The 25,000-nt window shown below is 37.5% G+C and overlaps 2 protein-coding genes across 2 annotated transcripts in view; both read left to right on the top strand.

Moving 5' to 3' along the window:
• Positions 1 to 715: 715 nt before the first annotated feature.
• Positions 716 to 11,424, top strand: LOC100891204 (hephaestin-like protein 1). The gene is made up of 4 exons (XM_030983640.1): positions 716 to 1,032; positions 10,321 to 10,565; positions 10,953 to 11,165; positions 11,330 to 11,424. The coding sequence occupies exons 1-4, from the start codon at positions 860 to 862 to the stop codon at positions 11,422 to 11,424; spliced, it is 726 nt and encodes a 241-aa protein (XP_030839500.1). The 5' UTR covers positions 716 to 859.
• A 6,479-nt stretch (positions 11,425 to 17,903) lies between these two features.
• The window catches only part of LOC762518 (hephaestin-like protein), a 16,188-nt gene continuing 9,091 nt past the window's right edge, over positions 17,904 to 25,000 (top strand). Inside the window, 7 exon segments of the mRNA XM_030983206.1 lie at positions 17,904 to 18,025; positions 19,477 to 19,643; positions 20,451 to 20,574; positions 22,206 to 22,377; positions 22,757 to 22,899; positions 22,902 to 23,042; positions 24,712 to 24,923. Coding sequence (XP_030839066.1) covers positions 17,947 to 18,025; positions 19,477 to 19,643; positions 20,451 to 20,574; positions 22,206 to 22,377; positions 22,757 to 22,899; positions 22,902 to 23,042; positions 24,712 to 24,923 — 1,038 coding nt within the window. The 5' untranslated portion in view covers positions 17,904 to 17,946.

The following is a 25,000-nucleotide window of genomic DNA, read 5'->3' on the forward strand; positions in this document are numbered from 1 at the left end:
CCCCCCCCCCCCCCCCCCCCCCCCCCCCTCCCCACTGAGCGACTTTTCGGCCGGCGCGATTTTCAAATTTTCGGGAGCAAAAAAAAAAAAAGTTGGGCCCCCTCCCCTAAGAAATCCTAGATCCGCGCCTGAAGGGGACCCTATAATTTTATAAGGGGTTAAGTTATGCATATTTGGAAGGGAAAAGCAAATCAGAATTTTTATATTTCTGGAGATGGGTTGGGGAAAATAATTTCAGGAAAATCTTTCCCTTCTGACAATACTTCTGAATCTGCCCCCGCTAAGGGGTGGATTTGATACATATTTTACTTTTTATCGTTTCCCTCATTTTGTTCTGAGAAAAACAGCACGCATAGGGATCGAGGGTGACAATCACATAGATAATTTTACAAAACAATATTGCAAAACTTTCAATCACATAAATCATTGCACAAAACGATATTTCTTTTTATGAAACCTCTCTCAGTCTAGCTAGATTACTATAGAATATGTAAAACCTTCTGTATAGTATAACCAGGGACTTGGAAGACTGACCTTGGCATTTCGAAGACAAATGAAGTGTGGGTATGGGGGAGATGGGGGGGGGGGAGGGCGTGGGGGGGGGGGGGCAACAGTTCGCTCGTTGGTGCACATCAGGACTAAACGGTTAACCTGAAAGGAAATTCCCCACCGGATCGCAGTGAATTACAGTTCAAAGGTCGTATTTGTTTCATCTAATCACTGAATTTGGGGCTAGGCTGTCTGCGCAGTATCTTTCGACGGCTTGAGAGCTCGTGTGCGCAGCTAGCTAGCAAACAGGTAGTCAGCTTTTGATCTCACAATCATTTCGAAGAGAAAAAGACCTGCGAGTGGTACTGAAATGAATAGACACCTTCAATCACTGCTCCTACTGAGCATCGCATTCTCGTTCTCCTCCTTCGCCCTAGTTTCGGCCAAGGAGCGGATCTACTATGTGGGTATCATCGAGCGCGACTGGGACTACTCCCCAAACAAGATGAATGAAATCACCGGAAAGAATATTACTGCGGACAGGTAAGTTGATGTTGTTTATTCAGTTGAATATTACGAGTTTGTCTATAGTGGTATGATTTTGATGGAGATGGGGATATGTTGAAATGGAGCATCCTCGATATCGAATTAATTTACTTCATATTCACCGTCTATTAAAAACTATTGTACTTATCAAACTACCCCGTCTACCCGTAGGCCAACGTATGGGGTATGAATTATGGAATTGCTTTTGTATTGATACATTTTTTTAAATTTTTATTTTATTTTAAAAATACCTTTGATTTAACAATACATTATACATATAAGCAAATATATAAATATAAATAATACAAAGAATATGGAGGAGCCAGCAGAGGCCATTGGCCTTTCAAAGGCTGGGCTCCAGTGTCCTCAGATAATACAAAGTACAGAGTAAAAAACAAAACAATGGGTAGTAAATAAATAAACAAATGAGTACAGGCTAATTAAATTAAACATACGATAGGAATTCCTTCATTAAATAGTTCTTGTATTTACGTTTAAATGAGGCAACAGATTGGCACATTTTTATATGGGTAGGTATTGCATTCCAACTAATTACTCCGGAATATTTAACTGATCTACGTGAAGTATGGTATTTTAACAATGGAATATATCAATCATTAGCATGTCACGTGGAACAAACGGGGAATTGTTTTACAAATCCCTGGAACAGATCAACTTCAAACTTTATGTTCAGATCAGAAGGGTGGGGTAGATTAATGATTGATATAGGATAATTATGATAAGAGTGTACGTGTTGGTAGCGTAGTAATGATTGTAGATCATTATTGTTGTGATGAGTATTATGATGGTGGTGGTGATTATTTAGGTGGTGGTAGTGGTGATTGTGCATTATTGTTGTGATGATTATGATGATGATGGTGATGGTGGTGGTGGTGGTGGTGGTAGTGGTAGTGGAAGTGTAGAATTTAAATGGCAATGGTAATGATGATTATGATGACGGTGTTGATGGTGGTAGTGGTGATTGTCTATGGTAATGTTTGTGATGATTATGATAATGATGGTGGTAGTCATGGTGATCGTAGATGGTTATGGTAGCCTTGTGATGATTGTGATAAGGCTTTAAAAAAAAAGATGTTGTATTGCCCTTTGCGACCGACCCAAAAAATTATTAAATCGACGATCAGCTTTATAATTTATTTTTTTTTACCATTTTTTAGAAAAACAAAAGTGAGAAATATCAGCCCAAAGAAAGAGCTAAAAAAAAAAAGTTTAAAAAAAAGTTTAAAAAAAAAAAAAAAACTGGCCGACCGACCAATGTTTTGGCACCTAAAGGGCCATACAACATATTTTTTTTTTTAGGCCTAATGGTGGTAGTGCATGGTTGGTATTAGTGGTAGTTGTGGTAGTGGTGAGTGTGGTAGTGGTATTGTGATGGTATTAGATCATGACCATCCAATGGTAGATGGGGGTTGAGCCTGGGGGGGGGGGGGGGGGGGGAGCCACAAACTGGTCTGAGACCTCTTTTGAAAACCAATGGACGAACCTTGAGTATACAACACAAGAAAAATGCCCCTATTGATATCATCATGTTTCAGCATCCCCTCCTTACATAATCCTAGATCTGACCCTGATGATGTAGTGATGATGATGGTGATAGAAATTGATTATGGTTACCGTGGCGATTATATTGATAATGGCAAATGAAAGTTCATGGTGGTGAAGATGGTGGTATTTTTATAGAGGAAGAGGGGGAGGGGCCAGTCTAACAGTGAAGTAACATGAGATACTCTGGATTAATTGTGTATAGGAGATGGTGCACACAATGTATTCTTTCTTGGAGTAAGAATACTGAAAAAATTAACAGGAGTTATGCTTGTAAACTATTCAATTGCAAGGAGGCGAGTTAGCTATGTCGGTGAAACGTTTGCCTGTCGTCTGTTGGCGGATGACTGAAGCCTGCGTTGTGTGTTAACGTGCCCCTCCCCTGTTCCATAGGCTTTGTTAAGTGGAAAACACTCTGTCCCTTGGATAGGACGTTAAATGGAGACCCTGTGTAGAAGAGAGTCACCACCTTTGCACGTTAAGATTAAGAACCCACTGCACTATTCATATAAGAGTAAGGGGAAGCCCGAGTGTACTCCACCTGCACACCCCCAATCAGTTATACCTGGAGGAGAGACCCGAGGGTTACATTGATTCAGTTTGCTTTTCACCTCCCAGACACAGGTGATGCCAATACCATTAATAATGATAATAAATCATTAGCATGTTTGGTCATGTCGTCAAACAATCAATAATGGATTGATCATGTAAGTGATTAAGCTAATACCGGTAATCATAAAAGACTAAACTACCAAAGTACCAATATTTGTTTGTAATTGCAGATCATAATGTTGCCTTGCTACCGCAATTTCCTCTTCAATCAAAACACTCTAGGTTTTCCCAGGAGTTAGACTGATCACAATACTTACTTAAGATTATTTGAAGCCCCACTGCGCTAGTTTTGCCAGGAGGGATTAGACCTCCCTTCATGGTCACTGACAGGTGGTTATCTCATCAAATAAGCTCTCAATTAACATAAGAAAAAAGGGGATCATGGGGGACCAATGGTCACGGATTAGGCATTGTTTGCTATATAGAGGGTGCAAGTAGCTATAATTAGTGCAGTGGGGCTTTAAAGTTTTCATCTTTTCATCTTAATTGGCTCTGGATCAAGTGATATGATACTCATCTTTGAATTTCGAATATTGTGCATGTGTGTGTAATTGGGTTTTTACAGATGTGTCAATCAGATATGATTATTTACTTATGGAAGGTTTGTTTGTCTTATTCCAAGGTCAACCAAACATTTTCATCAATTTAGTGAAAGACCATTTAGCCTGGGAGCCAGGCTAACCATGTTTAATAGGGAGCCAGGCTAACGTGTTTAATAGGTCTTTGACCCTTTTTATCTCAAAGCGGCTACGTGTGATTTGAAACTTCTTTTTTATTGGAATACTTGGCTGTTATAAAAATAAACTAAATATTCATAAATATGTGTGTTATGAAAGAAAGATAAATAAAACTTGAACTTGAACTTGAATTTGATATAAAACAATTTCAGTCAAAAGAGATATTCTGGCACCTTGTTGACTAACTTTATGGGTACCGGTATTCAGGCACACCACTGCCTAAAATCATACTGTTTCTAAATGTTGCGAGCGAGCAAAGCAAGTGAGGAAAAAAGACACTAAAATTGTCTCTAAAATGTTATTTCTTCATGAAAATACACAGTGGTTACCAATATTTTTGTTTTCCTGAAATTGATGTTTATGTCACAGTGGTTCCAAAAATAAATGTTGAATTAATTTCTCTTGCAGCACCTCTAGAAATGTCCTGCCTCACATATACATACATAAATATTTATTTTTTTGAGGAGGGGGGGGGGGGGGGGGGAGGGAGGAGGAGGATTGCCAATCCCCTCTTTAGAACTGCTACTAATACTCCAGCCCTGTTTATTTTTCTTAGCTTTGAAACTTGAAGCGATTGACTTTTCGATTTTGTCTATTACTTTGTATCAACACATTGAGCTAGAATGTTTTCTCTTCATGGTTTTTCCTTCTTCCTATTCACATTTCAGTGCTTAACAACCACAAACCAACGCTTTTAAAGTTCAAACCTATCACAGCTTTGATCAAAGAAGATAGGGGCACAGGTATGTGTCCACAATATCTGATAAGCATATCAAACAAGACGAAAAGGAAACTGATTAAACATAAAGTGCTTCTCAAATTTTCCAATGGGAAGGGAGGGGCATGTCACATGTAGGCCTCTGTTCAAAATATTTGACGAGGAAAAGAATGAAAAGGCACAATAGAAATTGTGAGTACCTTTTAGTGTTGCTTGTCAAAATAATTTTAGAGTGGAGATTTTGCTTACAGGTGCCTTGGGGGAACCCCTCTAAAATTTTCTGAGTAGCGGCCATAATGAATGTTACCATAATGTTTCTTAAAATCCTCTTTGAAATTGATGCATGCACATGTGCAGTTAGTGAGTAGACAATGCCATGCATTCTGACTACCAGTAAGTTGATTGAGTTCAACAGTTCAACAGGCAGAATTATGTGATTTTTAATTATTATCGTAACCTTGCCAAACTGTATTTGTTTGATACAAAGGATGTGAGGCTGTTTTTTGTAAAATATCAGTTGTGGAAGGGAATTTCCCTTTGAGTCCCTTCTTTGTGCCAGAATGTTTCCTGGCATTTTGCCAGATATTATGAGATCATGTTTCAAGAGACCTCCACCCCCTCCACCCCCCTCCCCCACCTCCCAGGAAAATGTTACTCCCTAGAGCTTTTTATGTGCAGTGACCTAATTCAGAAAAAACGTCACTTACAAAAATATAGGCTATTGCTACCCTGGCAAAAAAATAATGGTCATGATATTTTTAATTGAAGAGGTATTGAAGGAACTTAAAACATTTTTTTTTTTTTTTTTTTTTTTTTGGAGAGGGGGGGGGGGGGGGGGGCTAGATGTCATAATATTCATCTATAGTACCTGTATCACTAAGAAAGTTGATACAAACATTAAGGAAAATACTTTTTTTTCCTGAAGGAAATACATTGTCCCACCAAGTTTATTTACAGAATATACCAAAATCAATGAATTGTGAAATTGGATAATTGGATAATTGGAAATTGGATAATTTCAGTAACTGCAATTGACATTAATCTTTTTTTTCCAATTATACACATTTTGGGCCCAGGCTTGTTAAAAATGTCTGTAGACAAGAATAACATATTTTGTACAAAAGATTTGAAGCATAGCTCACAAAGGAAATCATAAAGAAATCATAAAGTTGCCCAAAAGAGAAGTGTACTTCTCCTTTTTCCTTGTTTACATTAAGGCTCCGTGAATCTTTAACTCATTATCAACTAAAACAATTGTACTGGGGCTATGTATTACCGCATGCTCTTTATTGCTGCACTGTATGGTCTAGTCGATTTAAATATAATGTCGATATGCTAAATAAACTTCATAAAAGAGCAGCTTATATTATTTCTAGACAGTCTTGGCACATTCCATTGCGACAGGTCTTGGATGGCCTAAAATGGCCAACTCTAAATGAATTGTTTGATAAGGCCACTTGTTGTCTGGTTTTTAAATGTATTAATAATTTAGCACCTCCAGCTATGTCGGATAAATTTGTACTACTAGATGATGTTATGCAACGCACAACTCGAAATAGTAATAAGAATCTGTTAAAACCTTTTAAGTGCAATACTGAATTTTATGCTAACACTTTCGTGAATTATGGCGTTAAAGTGTGGAACAAACTTACAGTGGAAGCCCGACTTTGTTTAACTCTTAATGTATTTAAACGCATGATATCAAAGAAGTAACATGTTTTTAAATTTTCTTAATCTCGTTTTAAATTTGTATCTACTAAATTGGATCTGGGAGAATTATAGGTTCTCTGTCATTTTTATCATGAATCCTCTATCTTGCTGAACATTGTAAAATCTGACCTTTCTTGCCCGTTTACAATATTATATGAGCTGTGTCTCACTTCCTGTTTTTTTAATACAAAGGTCATTTTAACTTCTTATATTGTATCATTATTTACCTTTAATATGGTCTCACCTTTACTATATCTATTGTTGTCGTATTTGATTTTATACTCTATTTTTTCTCTTACTTTATTAAATATGTAAACATTTTGCATATCTATTATTGTATTTGTATTTTTACAAAGCAAGGCAACATGAAAGATCAGGGTTTTTTTTTATATCGTAAATTATTTCATATTGTTAGTTTTACTTGTTTATCATTGTGCTTTGATGTCAATATGCTTTATGTATTCAATTTGTTGTCTTTTTCTTCCTACTGTTATATGTATGATTTTGTTTTGAGAAATTGTATATATGTGTATTTTAATTGAGACAGGGCCTTATGGAAGACCAGTTTTTAATCTGAATGAGATACCCTGTATAAATATGTGAAATAAATAAATAAATGTTTGATGTTGATTTTCTTTGTATAAGTATTGTTGATCTTTTTATGTATTTCAATTTGGTGGCCCCTTTTTATAAGTCCTGCTTTCTCCGGGGTTACCAAACCATCACTGTGTTCTTCTAAATTTTTGTTGTAACTTGTTTTGATTGTATATTTATTTTGATGGTTGTACTATTAAATAAATTTAATTGAATTGAATATGTACAGTGATCGTATGAATATTAAAAACTCTTGTAACCTTCTCTTTCTAAGGCAGACTTTTCTCTCACTGTCACTGACCTTTTTTCTTCACATTTTTTAAAATTAACTTGGCGTCAGGTCAAAAACCTCCTTTGAACTATGATAGAAAATAAGTCTAGAGTCTTCTTCTTCTTCTTCTTCTTCAAGATAATCTGCCTCCTTCAATACTGAAGATTCTTGCAGATGCCGTATACTCGGCCTGATTGGGGTGTGCAGGTGGACCATTACACCGGGGTTTCCCCCTTCTCTTATACGAATAGTGCAATGGGTTCTTAACGTGCAAGGGTGGTGACTCTCCTGTACACGGGGCCTCCATTTAACGTCCTATCCGAGGGACGGAGTGTTTTCCACTTGACATAACCTGCGTCTATGAACAAGGGAAGGCGCACGTTAACACACAACGCAGACTTCAGTCATCCGCCTGGATGGGAGTCGAACCCGGGATCTTTGGTTCGACAGGCAGACGCTTTACCGACTGAGCCAACTCGCCTCCTGTATCAATAATAGTGCTGTAACATCACAGATATCTCCAATTCTGTTTAACCGCCAGTCAAAACCGGACGGTTTTCGGTTAAACGATTAAAAAAAAAAAAAAAAAAAAAAACTCTCTGTCGGCAGCAAGCCAGGTCCGTGTGAAAAAGCAGGAAGGACTTTCATTTAACTGCGAGGTGCATTTGAAGGCGTCGATTTGTGCTTGTGAACTTGTCAAAAATAATAGTAACAATGTCGTTTTTAGAAGAATGTGTAAGATCATTAATGTAAATTAAAAACAGTAGATCAATACACGATTAGCCATAGATTTACGCTCAATATCAACCTTATATGATCAATCAAAATTAAGGCTTTGTAATACATGACCAAGTATCACATATACGACCCCCTCTCCATATAGAGGTAGCACCCCCAATGTATGATTTATCTATGATCAATGTCTGCTTGATCAATCAAAATTAAGGCTTTGTAATACATGACCAAGTATCACATATACGACCCCTCTCCATATAGAGGTAGCACCCCCAAGGTATGATTTATCTATGATCAATGTCTGCTTAATCAATCAAAATTAAAGATAAACTTTAGTACTGGTAATGCGATTGAATTGTAAAAGAAAATGTGTGGAAAGGATCAGAAACAGTTGATCATGTAGCATGTAAGTATTGGTGTGCACTGCAAGGTTCTGGAGTCATCAAAATCATAATAAATTTGACAGAGTCTTGGTAAAGTAACAAGCACTCACATAGAAAGCTATATATGGGACAACACACATGGTGTCGGGGCTATGTATACCTTGATTTCCTTGTCTTTCTATGCTCATTACTCAGCCAGTATACATTTTCTTCCAAAATTGTTTGGCACATGTCATTTATTTGTAATCTTGAACATTCAGTGTAAGTTTCGTTTGATTCTGTGAGAATTTTTTTTATTTTTTTTTTTATCAGTACTGGAGTTTATCTTTAAGGCTTTGTAATACATGACCAAGTATTACATAAACGACCCCTCTCCATATAGAGGTAGCACCCCCAATGTATGATTTATCTATGATCAATGTCTGCTTGATCAATCAAAATTAAGGCTTTGTAATACATGACCAAGTATCACATAAACGACCCCTCTCCATATAGAGGTATCACCCCCAATGTATGATTTATCTATGATCAATGTCTGCTTAATCAATCAAAATTAAGGCTTTGTAATACATGACCAAGTATCACATAAACGACCCCTCTCCTTATAGAGGTAGCACCCCCAATGTATGATTTATCTATGATCAATGTCTGCTTAATCAATCAAAATTAAGGCTTTGTAATACATGACCAAGTATCACATAAACGACCCCTCTCCAAATAGAGGTAGCACCCCCAATGTATGATTTATCTATGATCAATGTCTGCTTGATCGATCAAAATTAAGGCTTTGTAATACATGACCAAGTATCACATAAACGACCCCTCTCCAAATAGAGGTAGCACCCCCAATGTATGATTTATCTATGATCAATGTCTGCTTGATCAATCAAAATTAAGGCTTTGTAATACATGACGAAGTATCACATAAACGACCCCTCTCCATATAGAGGTAGCACCCCCAATGTATGATTTATCTATGATCAATGTCTGCTTGATCAATCAAAATTAAGGCTTTGTAATACATGACCAAGTATCACATATACGACCCCTCTCCATATAGAGGTAGCACCCCCAATGTATGATTTATCTATGATCAATGTCTGCTTGATCAATCAAAATTAAAGATAAACTTTAGTACTGGTAATGCGATTGAATTGTGAAAGAAAATGTGTGGAAAGGATCAAAAACAGTTGATCATGTAGCATGTAAGTATTGGTGTGCACTGCAAGGTTCTGGAGTCGTCAAAATCATGATAAATTTGACCGAGTCTTGGTAAAGTAACAAGCACTCACATAGAAAGCTATATATGGGACAACACACATGGTGTCGGGGCTATGTATACCTTGATTTCCTTGTCTTTCTATGCTCATTACTCAGCCAGTATACATTTTCTTCCAAAATTGTTTGGCACATGTCATTTATTTGTAATCTTGAACATTCAGTGTAAGTTTCGTTTGATTCTGTGAGAATTTTTTTTTTTTTTTACCTACTGGAGTTTATCTTTAAGGCTTTGTAATACATGACCAAGTATCACATAAACGACCCCTCTCCATATAGAGGTAGCACCCCCAATGTATGAATTATCTATGATCAATGCCTGCTTTTGTATTTTTCATTTACCAGCCCAGAAGCCCCGGCAGAATAAGTAAAAGCAGGCCAAGTATCACAAGTACATAATTGTACGACCCATCTTCACATAGAGGGAGCACCCCTCGGTGTAAGGATTATCTATGATCAATGACTGCTTTTGTATTTTTCATTTACTAGCCCAGAATTTAAGCCCAGTATGTCATACAAGGACCCGATGGGATCGGTAGCCTGTACAAGAAAGTCGTCTATCGTGTATCATGTGTACAAGTACATAATTATACGACCCCTCTCCACATAGATAGAGGGAGCACCCCCGGTGTATGGATTAATTATCTATGATCAATTAACGCTTTTGTATTTTTCATTTCCTAGTCCAGAAGCCCAGTATGTCATACAGGGCCCCGGCAGGATCGGTAGCCTGTACAAGAAGGCCGTCTATCGCGAGTACACCGACGACTCGTACACCACGTTGTCGGACCGTCCGGAGTGGATGGGATTCCTGGGACCGATCATCTATGGAGAGGTCGGGGACACAATCAAGATACACGCCAAGAACATGGCATCCAGGGATTTCAGCATGCATCCTCATGGTGTCTTCTATCTCAAAGATTCCGAAGGTGAGGAATGTCAGTTATCTTGAGAGATCAAGCGTTCAGACTTGTACTTACTACTAATTCTGTCTGGGATCTGGGCTAGTAAAGCAAAAAGATCTATCATTTTTATCTTTTGTTTTTTTCAATTCAAGTTCAAGTTCACTTCATGCAATACTGTTGAAATGAAAGGAGAGTGGAGAAGGAAGAGAGAAAGATAGAAACAGAGAGAGAGAGAGAGAGAAAAGAGAGAGGATAGAGAGGGAAAAGAGAGGGTGAAAGAAAAAAAGAAAGTTATAGAGAGAAAGAGAGAGCTGCATTCAAGAGAATATTGAAAACCTGTTCTGACACAATTGCAAGAAAGTAATGAAAGAAATTAAAATGTAACTCGCCTACATCTTCTTACCCTGGCAGGTGCCGTGTACGAAGACAACACCAGAGGCAAGGACAAAGCAGATGAGCGCATCGCACCAGGGGGCAGCCACACTTATATATGGGAGGCGAACGAGAGGGCGGGGCCGGCAGAGGGAGGGCCCAACTGTGTCCCGTGGATCTACCATTCACACATCGACGCCCCGTATGGGACGAATACAGGCGCTATCGGTTTCATGCTCATTTGTAAGACAGGTAAAATGAGAAGAAAATTTGCACTCTGGCCCATAAAGTTTGAATAATTTGCCATTTTCGTGAGATGGTTGCGACGATATGCATTATTCTTCTCAGAATTGAATTGATCAATCTATATATTGTCATAGACTTACTTACTGCCCATTATGCCTCCTAGCACATAGGGCAGCAACAAAAGTCTTCGACTCCTTCCGATCCTGGGCCAGTCTTTGGATTGTATCCCATTCCCCTTCCACAGTTCTTCACCAAGTGTTTTTAGGACGTCCGCTCTTTCTTTTGCTTTCTGGTTGTTTGTGTCATGTCATCTATGTTCTTTCTCATTACATGTCTGATCCATCTCCACCTTCTTCTAATGATGTCATAGTGCCATAGAGATTGATCATTTATAGGTTCTGAGGAGATTTAGACTTTATATCTATCCAGAATAAATCATATTGTATATCATATATTTACTCCACTTTTGGGAATGGTTGTGATGCCAATATTGAAGTGCTTCGTACTTCTTAATTTCTCCTGAATTTCTCCTGAATTTCTCCTCAGAACTGGTCAATATTTGGGCATCCCTAATATTTGCACTGTCCTACACCAGTAAGACCTGTTCAAATTTATTGTTCTTTTATTATTGTTGAAAAAAATTAGATCATGAAAGACTTACTCAATTTGAGATGGAGTCTTGGACAACTAATAGACTCTAAGGGCAGGTCAACTATTATAAGAGAGGAATAGCAGATTAAAAAAAAAACCTCTTAATTTTAAAGTTAAAGATTAATTTTTGTGATGCAATAAGCACTTTAATAGTTTCAGAATCATCAAATTGACAAGAATTTGACTTGATCTACAAGAAAAGCACAGTCACTGCAAACATAAATGGGTGTATGGGACTACACATACATTTTGCAGAATTGTTTGGTCCTAACCAACTCTCCACCATTACTTGTTATATTTTGAATATGTGGGCCTTTGAAGAGCATTTCTTTTCAGGGTATAGTTCTATTGTGACTCTCTTCCAAATCTGACTGAAAATGGATGAGAAATCTACTTTTTTTAAATGCAGAAAAAAAAATCCACCCTAAGCAGAACTCATCCATTTCTTCAAGTTGTGTAAGAACTACAAACACGTATCTTACTCTTACAGTCAAGCAAATATTTTTCTTATGAAAGAATACTTTAGAGTCTATGTTGACTTAACAGATTGAAAGAACGATATACCAGTGTGTGTTTCATTCAACAAATTCAGATCTCAATTCAAAGTTCACATTGAGCTCTGCAATGCAGTGATAAGAATTTCATTGCTATGTAACAATTACAAGAATGAATTCCTATGAACCCCCCAAAAGGGCATGTTTATTTAAATGAATACTACCACACCTGGTTAATTGTCCTGCATTGTGCACTGTAGACAGATAAGAAATCAACTCCAATTTTGGAAATGGTTGTGATGCCAATATTGAAGTATTTCATAATTCTTATTTTCTCCTCATAACTGGTCAATATTTGGGTCCCCCTCCCCCAGTATGAGCTGTGCAAATTTGCTGAACGTTGTGAAAGCCACCACTCTACAATTTTCTTTCTGTGAGATTCTATTCTTTTCTACTATTCTTTAATAATATTAAGCAAAATGCATCAAAAGAGGAGGCTGCCAATGTTCTCAATTGCTCATCTTCAGTGCCTGATTTTGTAATGTGCATATCGTCGGCCTTATGCCAAAAGGGCCTTAACCCGATTTTGGGGGTTATTGAGTTATTAACATCACCTTGTAGATTTCATCATTCTCTTTAAAATGATGTGCTTTACTTGTTAAAATTCGATTTATTTATGAAGATAATTATGAATTTCAAAAGGGCCTTAACGCGTATCTCATCTTTTTCCTTACGCCAAAAGGGCCTTAACCTACACGGATGATCCATTTGCGTTAGGAGGGCCTTTCTGGCAAACCAAAGGTGTTGCGAAACAAGAAAATTTCCTTATGCCAAAAGGGCGCTAACTATGCGCGCGTACACGCGCATAGTTACGCGTACGATAACGGCAGGTTAAGGCCCTTTTGGCATAACGCCGCGTAGGTTACGCCCCTTTTGTCATAATGCCGAGTAGGTTACGGCCCTTCTGGCATAAGTACGCTACATTCAAGCCTTATGCCAAAAAGGCCCTAACATGTTTTTTGCACATAGCATGTACAATATTTTATAACAAATTTAACACATTTCATGTAAAACTTAATAACTTAACACATTTATCGAAATTGGCTTCAAAAGCAAAAAAACGACCACAAAATTTTGATTATTAGAGAGGCCAAAACCTTTAAACGCGATTATCTCGGAATGGCCAAAAGCAGTTAAGGCCCTTTTGGCATAAGGCCGACGATATAGTCGAGAATGAATTATTCAGAGATGCCAACCAGTACGATTAAAACGTATTTAGTACGATAATAAGAGTGAAATACGATCTTAAATTTTTTTTTAATATTTTTTTAAAACCCATAAAAACAATGGAATTGCATAGAAACATTTACAAGTAAACCTCTGCAACCCCAACAAAAAATTTGCTTTACAATTTTCTCATTAAATTTTAATGATAGAGCAAACATTTTTCAGAAATTTTACTGGCCTGGGGTAGAGTCGAGTTTTCGTGAAATCGTGATTTTTCTCTCCAAAATCTGATTTTTTTTTTTGTGGATACTCAGTCTGTTTTTTTTGTGTCAAGAGGTTGGCATCTCTGATTATTGAAACTTTTGCTAATTTACAAACTTGATCCTCAAAAAGAAATATTCTGCTTGGTGCTAGTTTTCTTTGTCGTCATTAATCCACATTGTAGCAAGTTGTTATGGGGAACAAGTGCACCATATTGTGCTAATGCCCCCCATTAATCTTGAGGATATCAGTTATAAGAGCTTTGAAATCTAATTGAGGAAATCATGAGTCCCAATTTAGTCTTCAACCAGCTATATCGCACCAATATAAATTTTTTTCATCATTCCAAAGAAATTAACATATATATATATATATATATATAACACCTGATACATTTAAAATGTTTCTAACACTCTATGCATATATTAAAGGTGCATTTAATAGTCTTCAATCAGCTAATTGCACCAATATAAAACATTTTCACCATTCTTACGAAATTAGCAACTCTCTGTAAGTCTGTATTACCTTTTTATTCTGAATTGAATTCATATAACACCTAATACATTTGAAATGTTTCAAACACTTTATGAATATAAATTGAAGGTGTTTTTAATGATGTTCTTTCTGGTGAAGTAACACCATGTCAAGTTGTTAAATAATGTATTCTTGTATCACTCGACCAAACACAGTATTGATATCACACAGAGAGTGACATAACTTGGCATTACTTTAATACGTGACTCTGACTCCCAACCCTATCCAAAGTTTAGTCGGTCCTTTGTTCGAGTGAACTTTTCACACACAGAAAACATTTAACTTGTTTATTTATCATCAAATAGAATACCTTGACATGCTTAACTTCTATTCATGAATCGGTTCTAATTTTTCTCGGGTTTGGGGGATTTATTTGCTTTTCAATAGAAATTAACTGGCTGATTGAAACGTGTCTGTTGAAATGTACAGTGCGTATTGAAAAAAAGAGTACCCAACTTTGGTAGCTCCTAATTAAAAAGTTATAACCAATATGACTTTGAAATCTATTTCAAGATGGAAAGTAACTTGTATGAGACCCCATTCATATTATTTCTGCCACGGGTGACTATGAGCACCAGCACAATTTTGAATATGTCATTAGACAGGGTATTAGTTATCCTTCACCATGAAGTATGATTCAAGTTCGTATAGGCCATATATTTTTAATTAGAAGCTACCAAAGTTGAGTACCGGTAGACTATTTTTTTTATGCACTGTATACCATATTTTGAGACATATACTTATTTTAAATCATGAAGTACATCAGAATAATCAAGTACAAAGGAATCCACTCAGTCTCGCTGAAAAGCATACGGTATGCATTGCCCGCGAAAAAATGGCTATATGGGACTACACATACATTTGGCTTGACTGTTTGGTCCAAACAACTTGCCATTTCTTGTTAAATTTTGAGTATGAGAGCCTTTGAAGAGCATTTCTTTTCAGGGGACTCATTTCCATTTTCTTCTCTCAAACTCTGCCCTTATACTGAACTCGTGCTGAAATCAACTGATTGCTCTCAAATAAGCAGCATAGTCTAATTGCATAAAAGGAGACAAAAAAAAAGGATGTCTTGACTAGATCTAGTTTTGAGTTGCACTGGTTTTACTTTAAAGAAGAAACCAAATTTAAACAGATCAGAACATAAGTCGCATCATAAATATAGAACCAACCAGAAGAAAGCTGAAAACGGAATTTATACGTGGAAGCGATTTTGTAGAGGAAAAAAAATTGTTCATTGCCTCTTTTGTTCTCATTTTTGGGCAAAAAGGTTTGAAAAACTGATGTGGAAAGGGGACTTTGCCCTTTTCAATATGTATTCCTTGAATTCCTTGAAAGCTCTGAGCGCCAAAATCGGCTGCCTTGCAGAGTGTGGGTAATAGTTGGAGTGCCTTGAGTACCATGCATGGTGGATATGTGCGCTATGTACATGTAAATATCCAATTATTATATTCTGTATTTTTTCTTTCAATTACGGGTTATGGAATCAATGGAAGAACTTGCGTGGAAAAAAAGTAAATTATCTCCTTTTTTTCAGATTTGATGAACTGAAGTACATATATGGCTTATGTACTAATAGTATTCTGTATTTTTCCTTTCAATTCCTGGGTTTGAAATCAATAGAAAGAACTTAAGTGGAAGAATTTTTAAAATCTCTTTCTTCAGATTTGAATAACTGATGTGAAAAGAGGAATTTGCCCTTACATTACCCCTTTTTAGTACATAATGTGGGTCGGATCACGGGTGGCCAACCCGCGAGCTCTTTTGGTGCAGCCAGTGGAGCATTGAAAAGTAATTATAAAAATAGCTCATGAATGAAATGCGGCCCGCATAGCAGTGATGAAATAGGGTAAAAAATTTACACACAGCTATCTCTATTTCCATAATTTGTTTTCATCATTCACAACATATTGACTCGTTACGTGGTTGATACAAAACTCCTCAAATTTCGTCGCATTATATTACATTAATATCACTCGCCGTGTTAAGTTCAGTTTGTAATTTCCGCACGCGGTGACGTTTGTAGAAATATAAATGTTGTGAATCAAGAAATATGTTTGAAATGCCATACTTTTCTTGAAACTGACAAGCCTTTTCTCCTGTGCCGTTGAATTTTCTCATGAATCTTAATCGTAAACTGGATAGTCCCCTTCCCTTTACACCGCGTTCAATGAGATGTTCAGTGTACAACTAATAAAGTTAGGATATTCTTTCTGCTGTGTCCTTGATTTTGTTTGAAATAACAACCAACATGGTGTAGACTTCGAGACCTGCGAAGAAAAGGAATTTGGACTCTGGACTCTATCCTGATATTCTCACTTTTGAATACATGTCGGGGTTATATATTATTTTAGATAGTATTCTTTTTTCCCTTTTCAATCCCTGGGTGAATGATTTCTGGATGAACGCGGCTGAATGATTTTTATCTCCTATTTTTTTTGTTATAGACTAGAGCGGCATGCATTCCTTTGTTCTTTTTGTGCCCATTTTGTGAGCAAAACCATTGAAAAACTGACATATAATGTGATATATGACCTTGCACTCAATTTTGCAGTAAAAAAAGAGAGTGCAGGGTACTATCTATGAAAACATAATAGGATAAGGCCTTTAAAAAAGGGTTGTATTGCCCTTTAGGTTGCAGCACCTGGTTCTCTCTTTGGGCTGATATTTTTCAATTTCGAATGCTTTAAAGCCCCACTGTACTACTTGTAGCTACTTGCTCCCTCTATATAGAAAAGAATGCCTAATCGGTGACCATTGGTCCCCCAGGATCCTCTTTCACTTATGTTAATTCAGAGCTGAGTTGATGAGATAGCCACCTGTCAGTGACCACCCTGGGTGGTCTAATCCCTCCTAACCAAGCAAGTACAGATGGCCTTTAACACATTTTTTTTTTTATTCATTAAACTTTTTTTTCTAAAAAACTTTTCAAAAAATAATAATTAAAAAAAAAAACCCCATAGATTTCACATTTTAAGCATTCAAGGAATGTCTTCCTACTGGGTACCCATTTACCTCACCTGGGTGAGGTGGGGCAAATGTAGATTAATGCCTTGCCAAAGGACATTATGCAAACAGGAATATAGGCTGTAATCTTCATCAGACATTTATTTAAGTCTCATTTCTTGTGTATTTAAACAGAGCTTTCCCCTCTTGTTTCATTGATAAACAAGATTGTAAAGGCCTGTTTTCATCAGAACGAAGTTGCAAATAACCCACTATTTTAACTAGCCCGATCTCGAATTGGCCAGCTAATTTGCGTCTTCATCAGCCCGCAGTTGCAATTAGCAGGCTATTTGGTTGAGATAATATCCCAAGAAATCGTGGTCTTGTTTCCAAAATAGCCAGTTATTTGGGAAAAAGTGGGCTAATTTGCGCCTGTCAGAGCTAGTTTGTGATGAGTGTATCGGTCTGGTGAAAACCCAATTTCGAGCTTCAGGAAAATATCCCGAGTCTGAAAATGGCCCGAGTCTGAAAATGGCGGGTTATTTTGCAACTTCGGTCAGGTTAATATCAAAACTTGAACATTTTTTTTTTCATTCACCATTTTCTTCTTCTCAATTTCCAGGAATTTGAATGAAAACAATCGAAGGACCGATGTGGCTGAGGACTTCATCCTCATGTTTACTGTGACCGATGAGAATATGAGCTATTATATCGATGACAATATCGAAAGGTTTGCCGCAGATTCAGACCCAGGTTTGTACAATCAGGCCTGATAATTACCAGATTTAAATTTTATTTTTTCCTATTTTCCCCTATTTTTCTCCTATTTTTTCCCAATTTTCTTACTCAAAAGGGAGGAATGTTGTTAGATGCCATTTTTTTTCTTTCCTGAATCCTTTTTATTTTTTTTAATCAAGGAGGGGGGGGGGGGGGGGGGTTTGGTTGAGGAAAAAAAACTTTTTAATTTTTAGTTCTCACTATCACCCCTGACAATTGACCCTACTGCAAATATGACGTTCAACAGTAAATTGCGACCTTCCTCCCATAATGCGCAGGCCAGCACATGTGCAGATGCAATATTCGGGAAGACAATACAGACAAGGTTTCTTCCGGCTTCCATAGAGATTGTATAGCAGTGTCGACTAATTCCTTATTTTAGTAAGCTATTGTTCAGGTAAAATTATTTTGAATTAACAAAAAAGAAGAAGCTTGTGGAAAGTTGTAAATTTCTTTAGACCAGTTCTAAAAATAGAAAGTGAAACGAGAAAACCACTTAAGAACTCTTATGGATGTAAGTGAGAGAGAGATAGAGGATGCAAGACGAGAGGGAGAAAGAGAATATGTGAAATGTTTATCCTTTGGTAACTTGTAATGATATGAATCTCTCTTTTTTTTCCTTTGCTACCATTCCACTGACCACTCATATACTACACCTCCACTACCCCATTCAATCCCTCTGCCACTCCCTAAATTACCCTCACCACTCCTCTATTACCTCTCCACCACTGTTCCTTTACCCCATATTACCTATCCGCTAATATTACCTCCACCACCTTTATCTCTCTTACCCCTGAACCACAACTGTACACCTACTAACTCCTATGTTACCCCTCCCCTGCTCCTTTTTTTACCCCAACCTCTCCTATATTGCCCCTCCACCTTTCTTATATTACCCCTCAACCATTCCTACATTACCCCTCTACCATACCTGTATTACATCTGAACCAATACTCTATTACCCCTCTGTCACTCATGTATTACCCCTCAAATGCTCCTACATTACCCCGCCATCATCGCTACATTACCCCGCCATCATCGCTACATTACCCCTCCACCACTCCTATACCCTTCTACCCCTTCTCTACCACTCCTCCACCACTCCTATACCCTTCTAACCCATCTCTACCACCCCTCCACCACTCCTATACCCTTCTACCCCATCCCTACCACCCCTCCACCACTCCTATATCCGTCTACCCCATCTCTACCACCCCTCCACCACTCCTATACCCCTTCTACCCCATCTCTACCACCACTCCCCTTGATCTATGTTTACCCCTCCACCACTTCTATACCCTTCTACCCCATCTCTACCACCCCTCCAACACTCCTATATCCTTCTACCCCATCTCTACCACCCCTCCACCACTCCCCTTGATCCATATTTACCCCTCCACCTCCACCGTGACCTAAATGCCGAACAGAGGATGAGGATTTCTTGGAGAGTAACAGGATGGACAGCGTGAATGGCTATCTGTACGGAGCTCTGCCAGGATTGGAGATCTGTCAATCAGATAAGGTGGCCTGGCACATCATGGGCATCGGAACGGAGATCGACGTCCACACAGTCAACTTCCATGGCAACGTACTGGTAAGGGAGGTGGTCAAAATGAAGAAGTCAAAACAGTATGGAGTGTTTAGGAAATGAAGATCATTACATGAATTGGAGGGCATAAGAGGAAGCAAGAGGGAGAGAGAGAGAAAGAGAGAGTGATAAAGAGAGAGAGAGAGAGAGAGCGATATAGGGAGAGAAAGAGAAAGATATAGAGATAGAGATGGAGAGAGAGGGGGAGAGAGAGACGGAGAGAGAGAGAGAGAGAGAGATAAAGATTGACAAAAGGGAGAGAAAGAGATGCAATGGAAAACTTTTTCATGATTTTCCTGTTCAATTGTATTTATTTATTTAACAAAGTGATAGGACTAATTTTGCAATTTGTAACACATTGAATATATACAGTAGGCTTGCGGGTGCCCCATGTGAGAGAGAGGGAGAAATGAATATAGTTTTAATTTTGTTTATTGGCATAATCTTGGTTATTGAATAATTTTTCCTGCTCAATTGTATTTATTTATTGTACAAAGTGATAGGACTAATTTGTAATTATTTACACATTGAATATTATAGTTATTATTTTTTTATTTAGATAATCTTGGTTATTGAATAATTTTCCTGTTCAATTGTATTTAATTATTACACAAATGATAGGACTAATGTGCAATTGTTTACACATCGAATATAGTTGTTATATTTTTATTTACATAATTTTGGTTATTTAATCATGTTCCTGTTCAATTGTATTTATCTATAGTACAAAGTGATAGGACTAATTTGCAATTGTTTACACTTTGAATACACTTGTTATTTGTTTAATTTACATACTCTTGGTTTAATATTTAGGAGCTACGCAACCACCGTGTGGATACTCTCAGCTTGACTCCGGCTGTAATATCATCAGCTGACATGGTGGCTATCAACCCCGGTACATGGCTTGCTAAATCTCATGTCGTCACTCACCAAACTGGTATGTATTATTTTTAAATTTAATTATCTAAGTATTATTTTGTGCAGGGTTGCCTCTTCAGTTAACAATCTGCTATCCCTCAGTGTATAGGCCCTGCACAATAAAAAGAATATGAATAAAATATTTACCCACTCAATAAGTTCATATTGAACGCATAATGAACATAAGAAGAAGCAAAGTTTATGAAAACAGAGATAAATAACACATGAAGAAATATTTTGAATACAATATTGCAAAGTGTGACTTATTATAAACATAAGTTATAAAAAAAACGCACAATTGATAAATTATTTAATTGTCCAAGTATCATCAGCATGTAATCAAAAGTTGATGAACGAGGTTCTGGTTTAAAAAGACAAAATATGAATAAAACTTCTTGAATATGGTCTTAGATAGTATTATTGTATTAAGAGAATATTTCTGGGCCTTAAAATAACAAATAAAGTAACTAAACATTTCTAACACAACATAGGAAATTTATGGAACACGCAAGGTGATACTGTACACTTCCGGAGTGATGAACATTATCAAAGAATCACCATCACAAAAAAAAAAAAAAAAGCTTTTTATTTCACTTCAAATAAGGTGTCCTCTTAGGACCACTAAAATCAGGTGGTACGTGATAAAGTTTTTTATCTGTCTACCAACCAGGATACACTGATCATCCTTGTAGGAAGTTCTGTCTTAGATAGTAACTGAACTTTGACTTCAAGGAATTACACAAACTCTTCAGGCTCAAAGTATTTTTTGTTTGTTTTACGAGGCACTTCCTGCGTTCTGCCAGCAGGAAGCGCATATTAAAAGAACACCTGGAACAGTAATCCCCAATCCCTGAGTAAATGTCCTCTCCTCCTCATACAGTGTTATGGTTGTGCACATTGCAAAATACATGATATTGAATATTTTTCAACCTTGATCGGCCTCGCTGATGCGACGATGAAGTTCATCCATTCAATCACTCAATGCAATAAACACCAATCAATCAATCACCATAGCACTGATAGAAAATCTATCTGATAAATTGATTCCGTTTGTTTTGGTTGTTTCATGATGCCATGAAGTTTATAAATTTGTGTTTAATCTTTATTCAATCTTGCTTCATTTGTAAAGACTTCTCGCCCCCATCGCGCCCACAGCCCGGCACACCCTGGGCATCTAGATGGTTAACTTGTGGAGGTAGTCACAGGAAATGCCTCTGAAGGCCGGATCTCCCACAAATGTTACTCGTTGGGCAACTTCTCAGACCTTCCTGTCTAGATGTTCCCATAGCAATGATAAAAAATCTATCTGATTGTTTCTGTTTGTTTTGGTTGTTTCATGTCACTCACTATTCAGTGCCATGAAGATTATGAATTTCTTTTAGAGATGATATTTCTTGAGACATTTGAAATTATGACTCCTCTTTTAAAGCAGGACTGTACTTGTAGCTGCTTGCACCCTCTACATAGCAAACAATGCCTACCGGTAATCTGTGACCATTGGTCTCCCATGGTCCTTTTTCTTATGTTAATTGAGAGCTGATTTGATGAGATATAACTACTGGTCAGTGACCATGCAGGGTGGTCTAATCCCTCCTGGCCAAACTAGTGCAGATAGGCTTTAATCAAATCAAATGCTCTCGTTTCATGAAGCTGGTTCCCAGGTTCTCTACACGGTCAACCCTGACTGTGGTCCAGGAGCGGATGAGGAACCCCTTGCAGGACAGACGAGGGACTACTTCATAGGCATCTCAGAGAGTGTGTGGCATTATGGCCCTGATGAAATAAACGGACTGGATGGAAGAGATTTGACTGATCCCGAAAGGTAAGACTCAATAGAAGAAAGAGAAAAAGAGTAGGAACAGGATTGAATGATGTGAATTGTTTGTCGCCCTCTGTAGTGCACTGTGTACCTGATGTGCAAACATTTTCTTGTAAAGAATCGTGATTGATTCAGTTAGTCAGGATTTTGGTAGGATTATAGTTTAAAAAATTAAATTAAGCTAACTAGATCTAGCTTTTATTCTCCCCCACCCTCTCTCTCTCTTATGGGGTGTTGCAACAAAGTTCAGTTGCGATCAATTGCGAATTTGCAACTAATCGCAAGATCAACCTACGCTTGATTTTGGGGATTTGCAATTCATTGCCACTTTCTTTCAACACCCCATTAGTCAGTTTCTGTTTCCAATTTCTAACCATTCCAGCGAGTCATTCCCCTTCTTCACCGACACCGCAAACCGCATCCCCGGAACCTACCTGAAGGCCAGGTACGTCCAGTACTCCGACGGCGACTTCACGCCCGACAAACTGATCGTGAGGACCGCAGATGACCACCACATGGGTGTCCTAGGCCGGTCATTCGGGGCGAGGTCGGGGATACCATCCGGGTGACGTTCAAGAACACCGGGCGTGTCCCGCACAGCATCCATCCCAGAGGCGTGCTTTATGATAAAGCCAATGAGGGTTCCAACTACGTGGACGGTACAGATGGTAAGTTCATACCTACCAACCCTTCCGAATAATCAAGAATATTCTGTTTTTCTGGATTTTTAAAAAAAAAATTCATTTTATTTATTTATTTATTTATTTATTTTTTTAATTTAATTATTTTATTTTTTTTTGCGTTGCTTAAGCCAAATTAAGCTTGTTTTATCATATGCCGTGATGTGCGTTGAAGGGCTTCATGATTGAACAGCGAATTTGTATTCGCTTTTTTGCACAGATTTACCGCGAATTGCCAGTTACACTGCCGCTGCATGTGCGAATTACGCCTGTTAAAGGGATCATGTAACTATGTTAAATCTGAGACACATGGCCCTACGTGTTATCAGTGTCTGTGATATGGTGTAATATTGAAGCCCTAAAAAAATTGCGCTTCAAAATGATCAAGAAGTGCCTCAAAAAAGTAAAAATCTTTGAGTGACCGGTTTTACCATACTCGTTTTCCCCAATAGACTGTAGTGTTATGAAAACCGTCAGGCTAACGGTTTTCAAAATTTGTAATTCCAATCATAAATATCTTGATAATCAGACAGGCGATCGGCTTGTAAAAGTCATGGGGTTCCTGACTGACCTAAAGGTTTATAATTATCATTGCATCATGAGCTAAATCCACAATTTTGTTTCAGAATCTGAGACAAAGTTACCGGATCCCTTTAAGGGTACAGATTTCTTATTTTTGAAGACATACCGTGCTAAAAATTCTTTATTCTCATTTTCAAATGTTGGCAGGTATGTAAGTTGGGAGACAGGAAAGTTCATCGTTATATAATGCATACAGTTAACAATTGAATTATTCATACCCTTACCAGGGGGGTGTTTCACAAAGATCCTTAGTTGACCTTAACTCTAAGTTGGACTTAACTATTATGGAGAGCCATTTGCAGCCTAAAAATTAAATATATTCAAAAGCGAAAATCAGGTATTTTAGATTTTTTTATAAATTGCACATCAAGAACATGAAATCTCCTTGATAATAGAAAATATGAAAGATTTGAATCAACATTTTATGCCTTTTAAAATAACTTTTGCAAAATATTTTCACAGATGCTAACGGCTTTCCATAATTGTTAAGTCCAACTTAGAGATAAGTTCAACTTAAGATCTTTGTGAAACACCCCCCAAGTTTTGTAGTTGCGATTTGTCCCAATTTATGCATCTTGAGAATGTGACATATTAAAGCTTAAATTTAAAAGTATTCAACAATTGCCCCTAATTCAACTAGTCCGCCTATCATTTTTGAGTTGCGTACAAAAAACAAAAAAACAGCAATTTCGCTACGGGAATGACTAATTTAGTTACCGATGTATGAAGAATCTAGGTCTCTGATTAGGCCAAATAAAAAAAAAAACATGTTTAACGTCCTGCCTTTTTGAAAAATAGGAAGGAGGAGGTCCTTTTTTCCTTCTTTTTTTTTCTTCTTCAAAATGGCCGCTCAAAAATTTTCCTGACAGTTGGGCTATTTTTCGAGATGGCCGCCGGTAATTTCTTTTTTTCTTTTTTTTAAATCAGAAAAAGATAATTTTAGCAGTATGTTTTTCATGTTTTAATTCATTGAAGAAAAACATGAGAAGAAGAAAACATGGACAGCTTGTATCCAATGGTTTGAACGGTATCAGTCTTTATAAACTGCTGGCTCCTCTCTCTTCCCATCTCCCAGAGGCTGAGCAGGCTGATGGCTCGGTAGCCCCAAACGCCACCTTCATATACACCTGGACTATCCCCCAGTCCATAGGACCGACGGATCTGGACCCAGACTGTCTGACGATGGTGTACACGTCAGGAACGGATGAAACGATGGACCTGTATTCCGGTCTCGTCGGACCTATGCTGATCTGCAAGGACGGGACTTTGGACGCTGATGGAAACCGGGTAAGAATTAACTCACATTTTAAAAAAAATACCTGTCTCTTAGGCCTATATGTCTGTCTATCATTGCATTATTTATT

This window comes from Strongylocentrotus purpuratus, unplaced genomic scaffold (genome assembly GCF_000002235.5).
Source record: "Strongylocentrotus purpuratus isolate Spur 01 unplaced genomic scaffold, Spur_5.0 spur5_scaffold_13, whole genome shotgun sequence".
Classification (NCBI taxonomy): domain Eukaryota; kingdom Metazoa; phylum Echinodermata; class Echinoidea; order Camarodonta; family Strongylocentrotidae; genus Strongylocentrotus; species Strongylocentrotus purpuratus.

What these genes read in the sequence shown, in the direction of transcription:
- LOC100891204 (XM_030983640.1), top strand. Translation starts at nt 860, where the DNA reads ATGAATAGACACCTTCAATCACTGCTCCTACTGAGCATCGCATTCTCG. An exon ending in AAGAATATTACTGCGGACAG is followed by an intron (nt 1,033 to 10,320) that starts GTAAGTTGATGT and finishes TTCATTTCCTAG; the next exon opens with TCCAGAAGCCCAGTATGTCA. An exon ending in CTATCTCAAAGATTCCGAAG is followed by an intron (nt 10,566 to 10,952) that starts GTGAGGAATGTC and finishes TTACCCTGGCAG; the next exon opens with GTGCCGTGTACGAAGACAAC.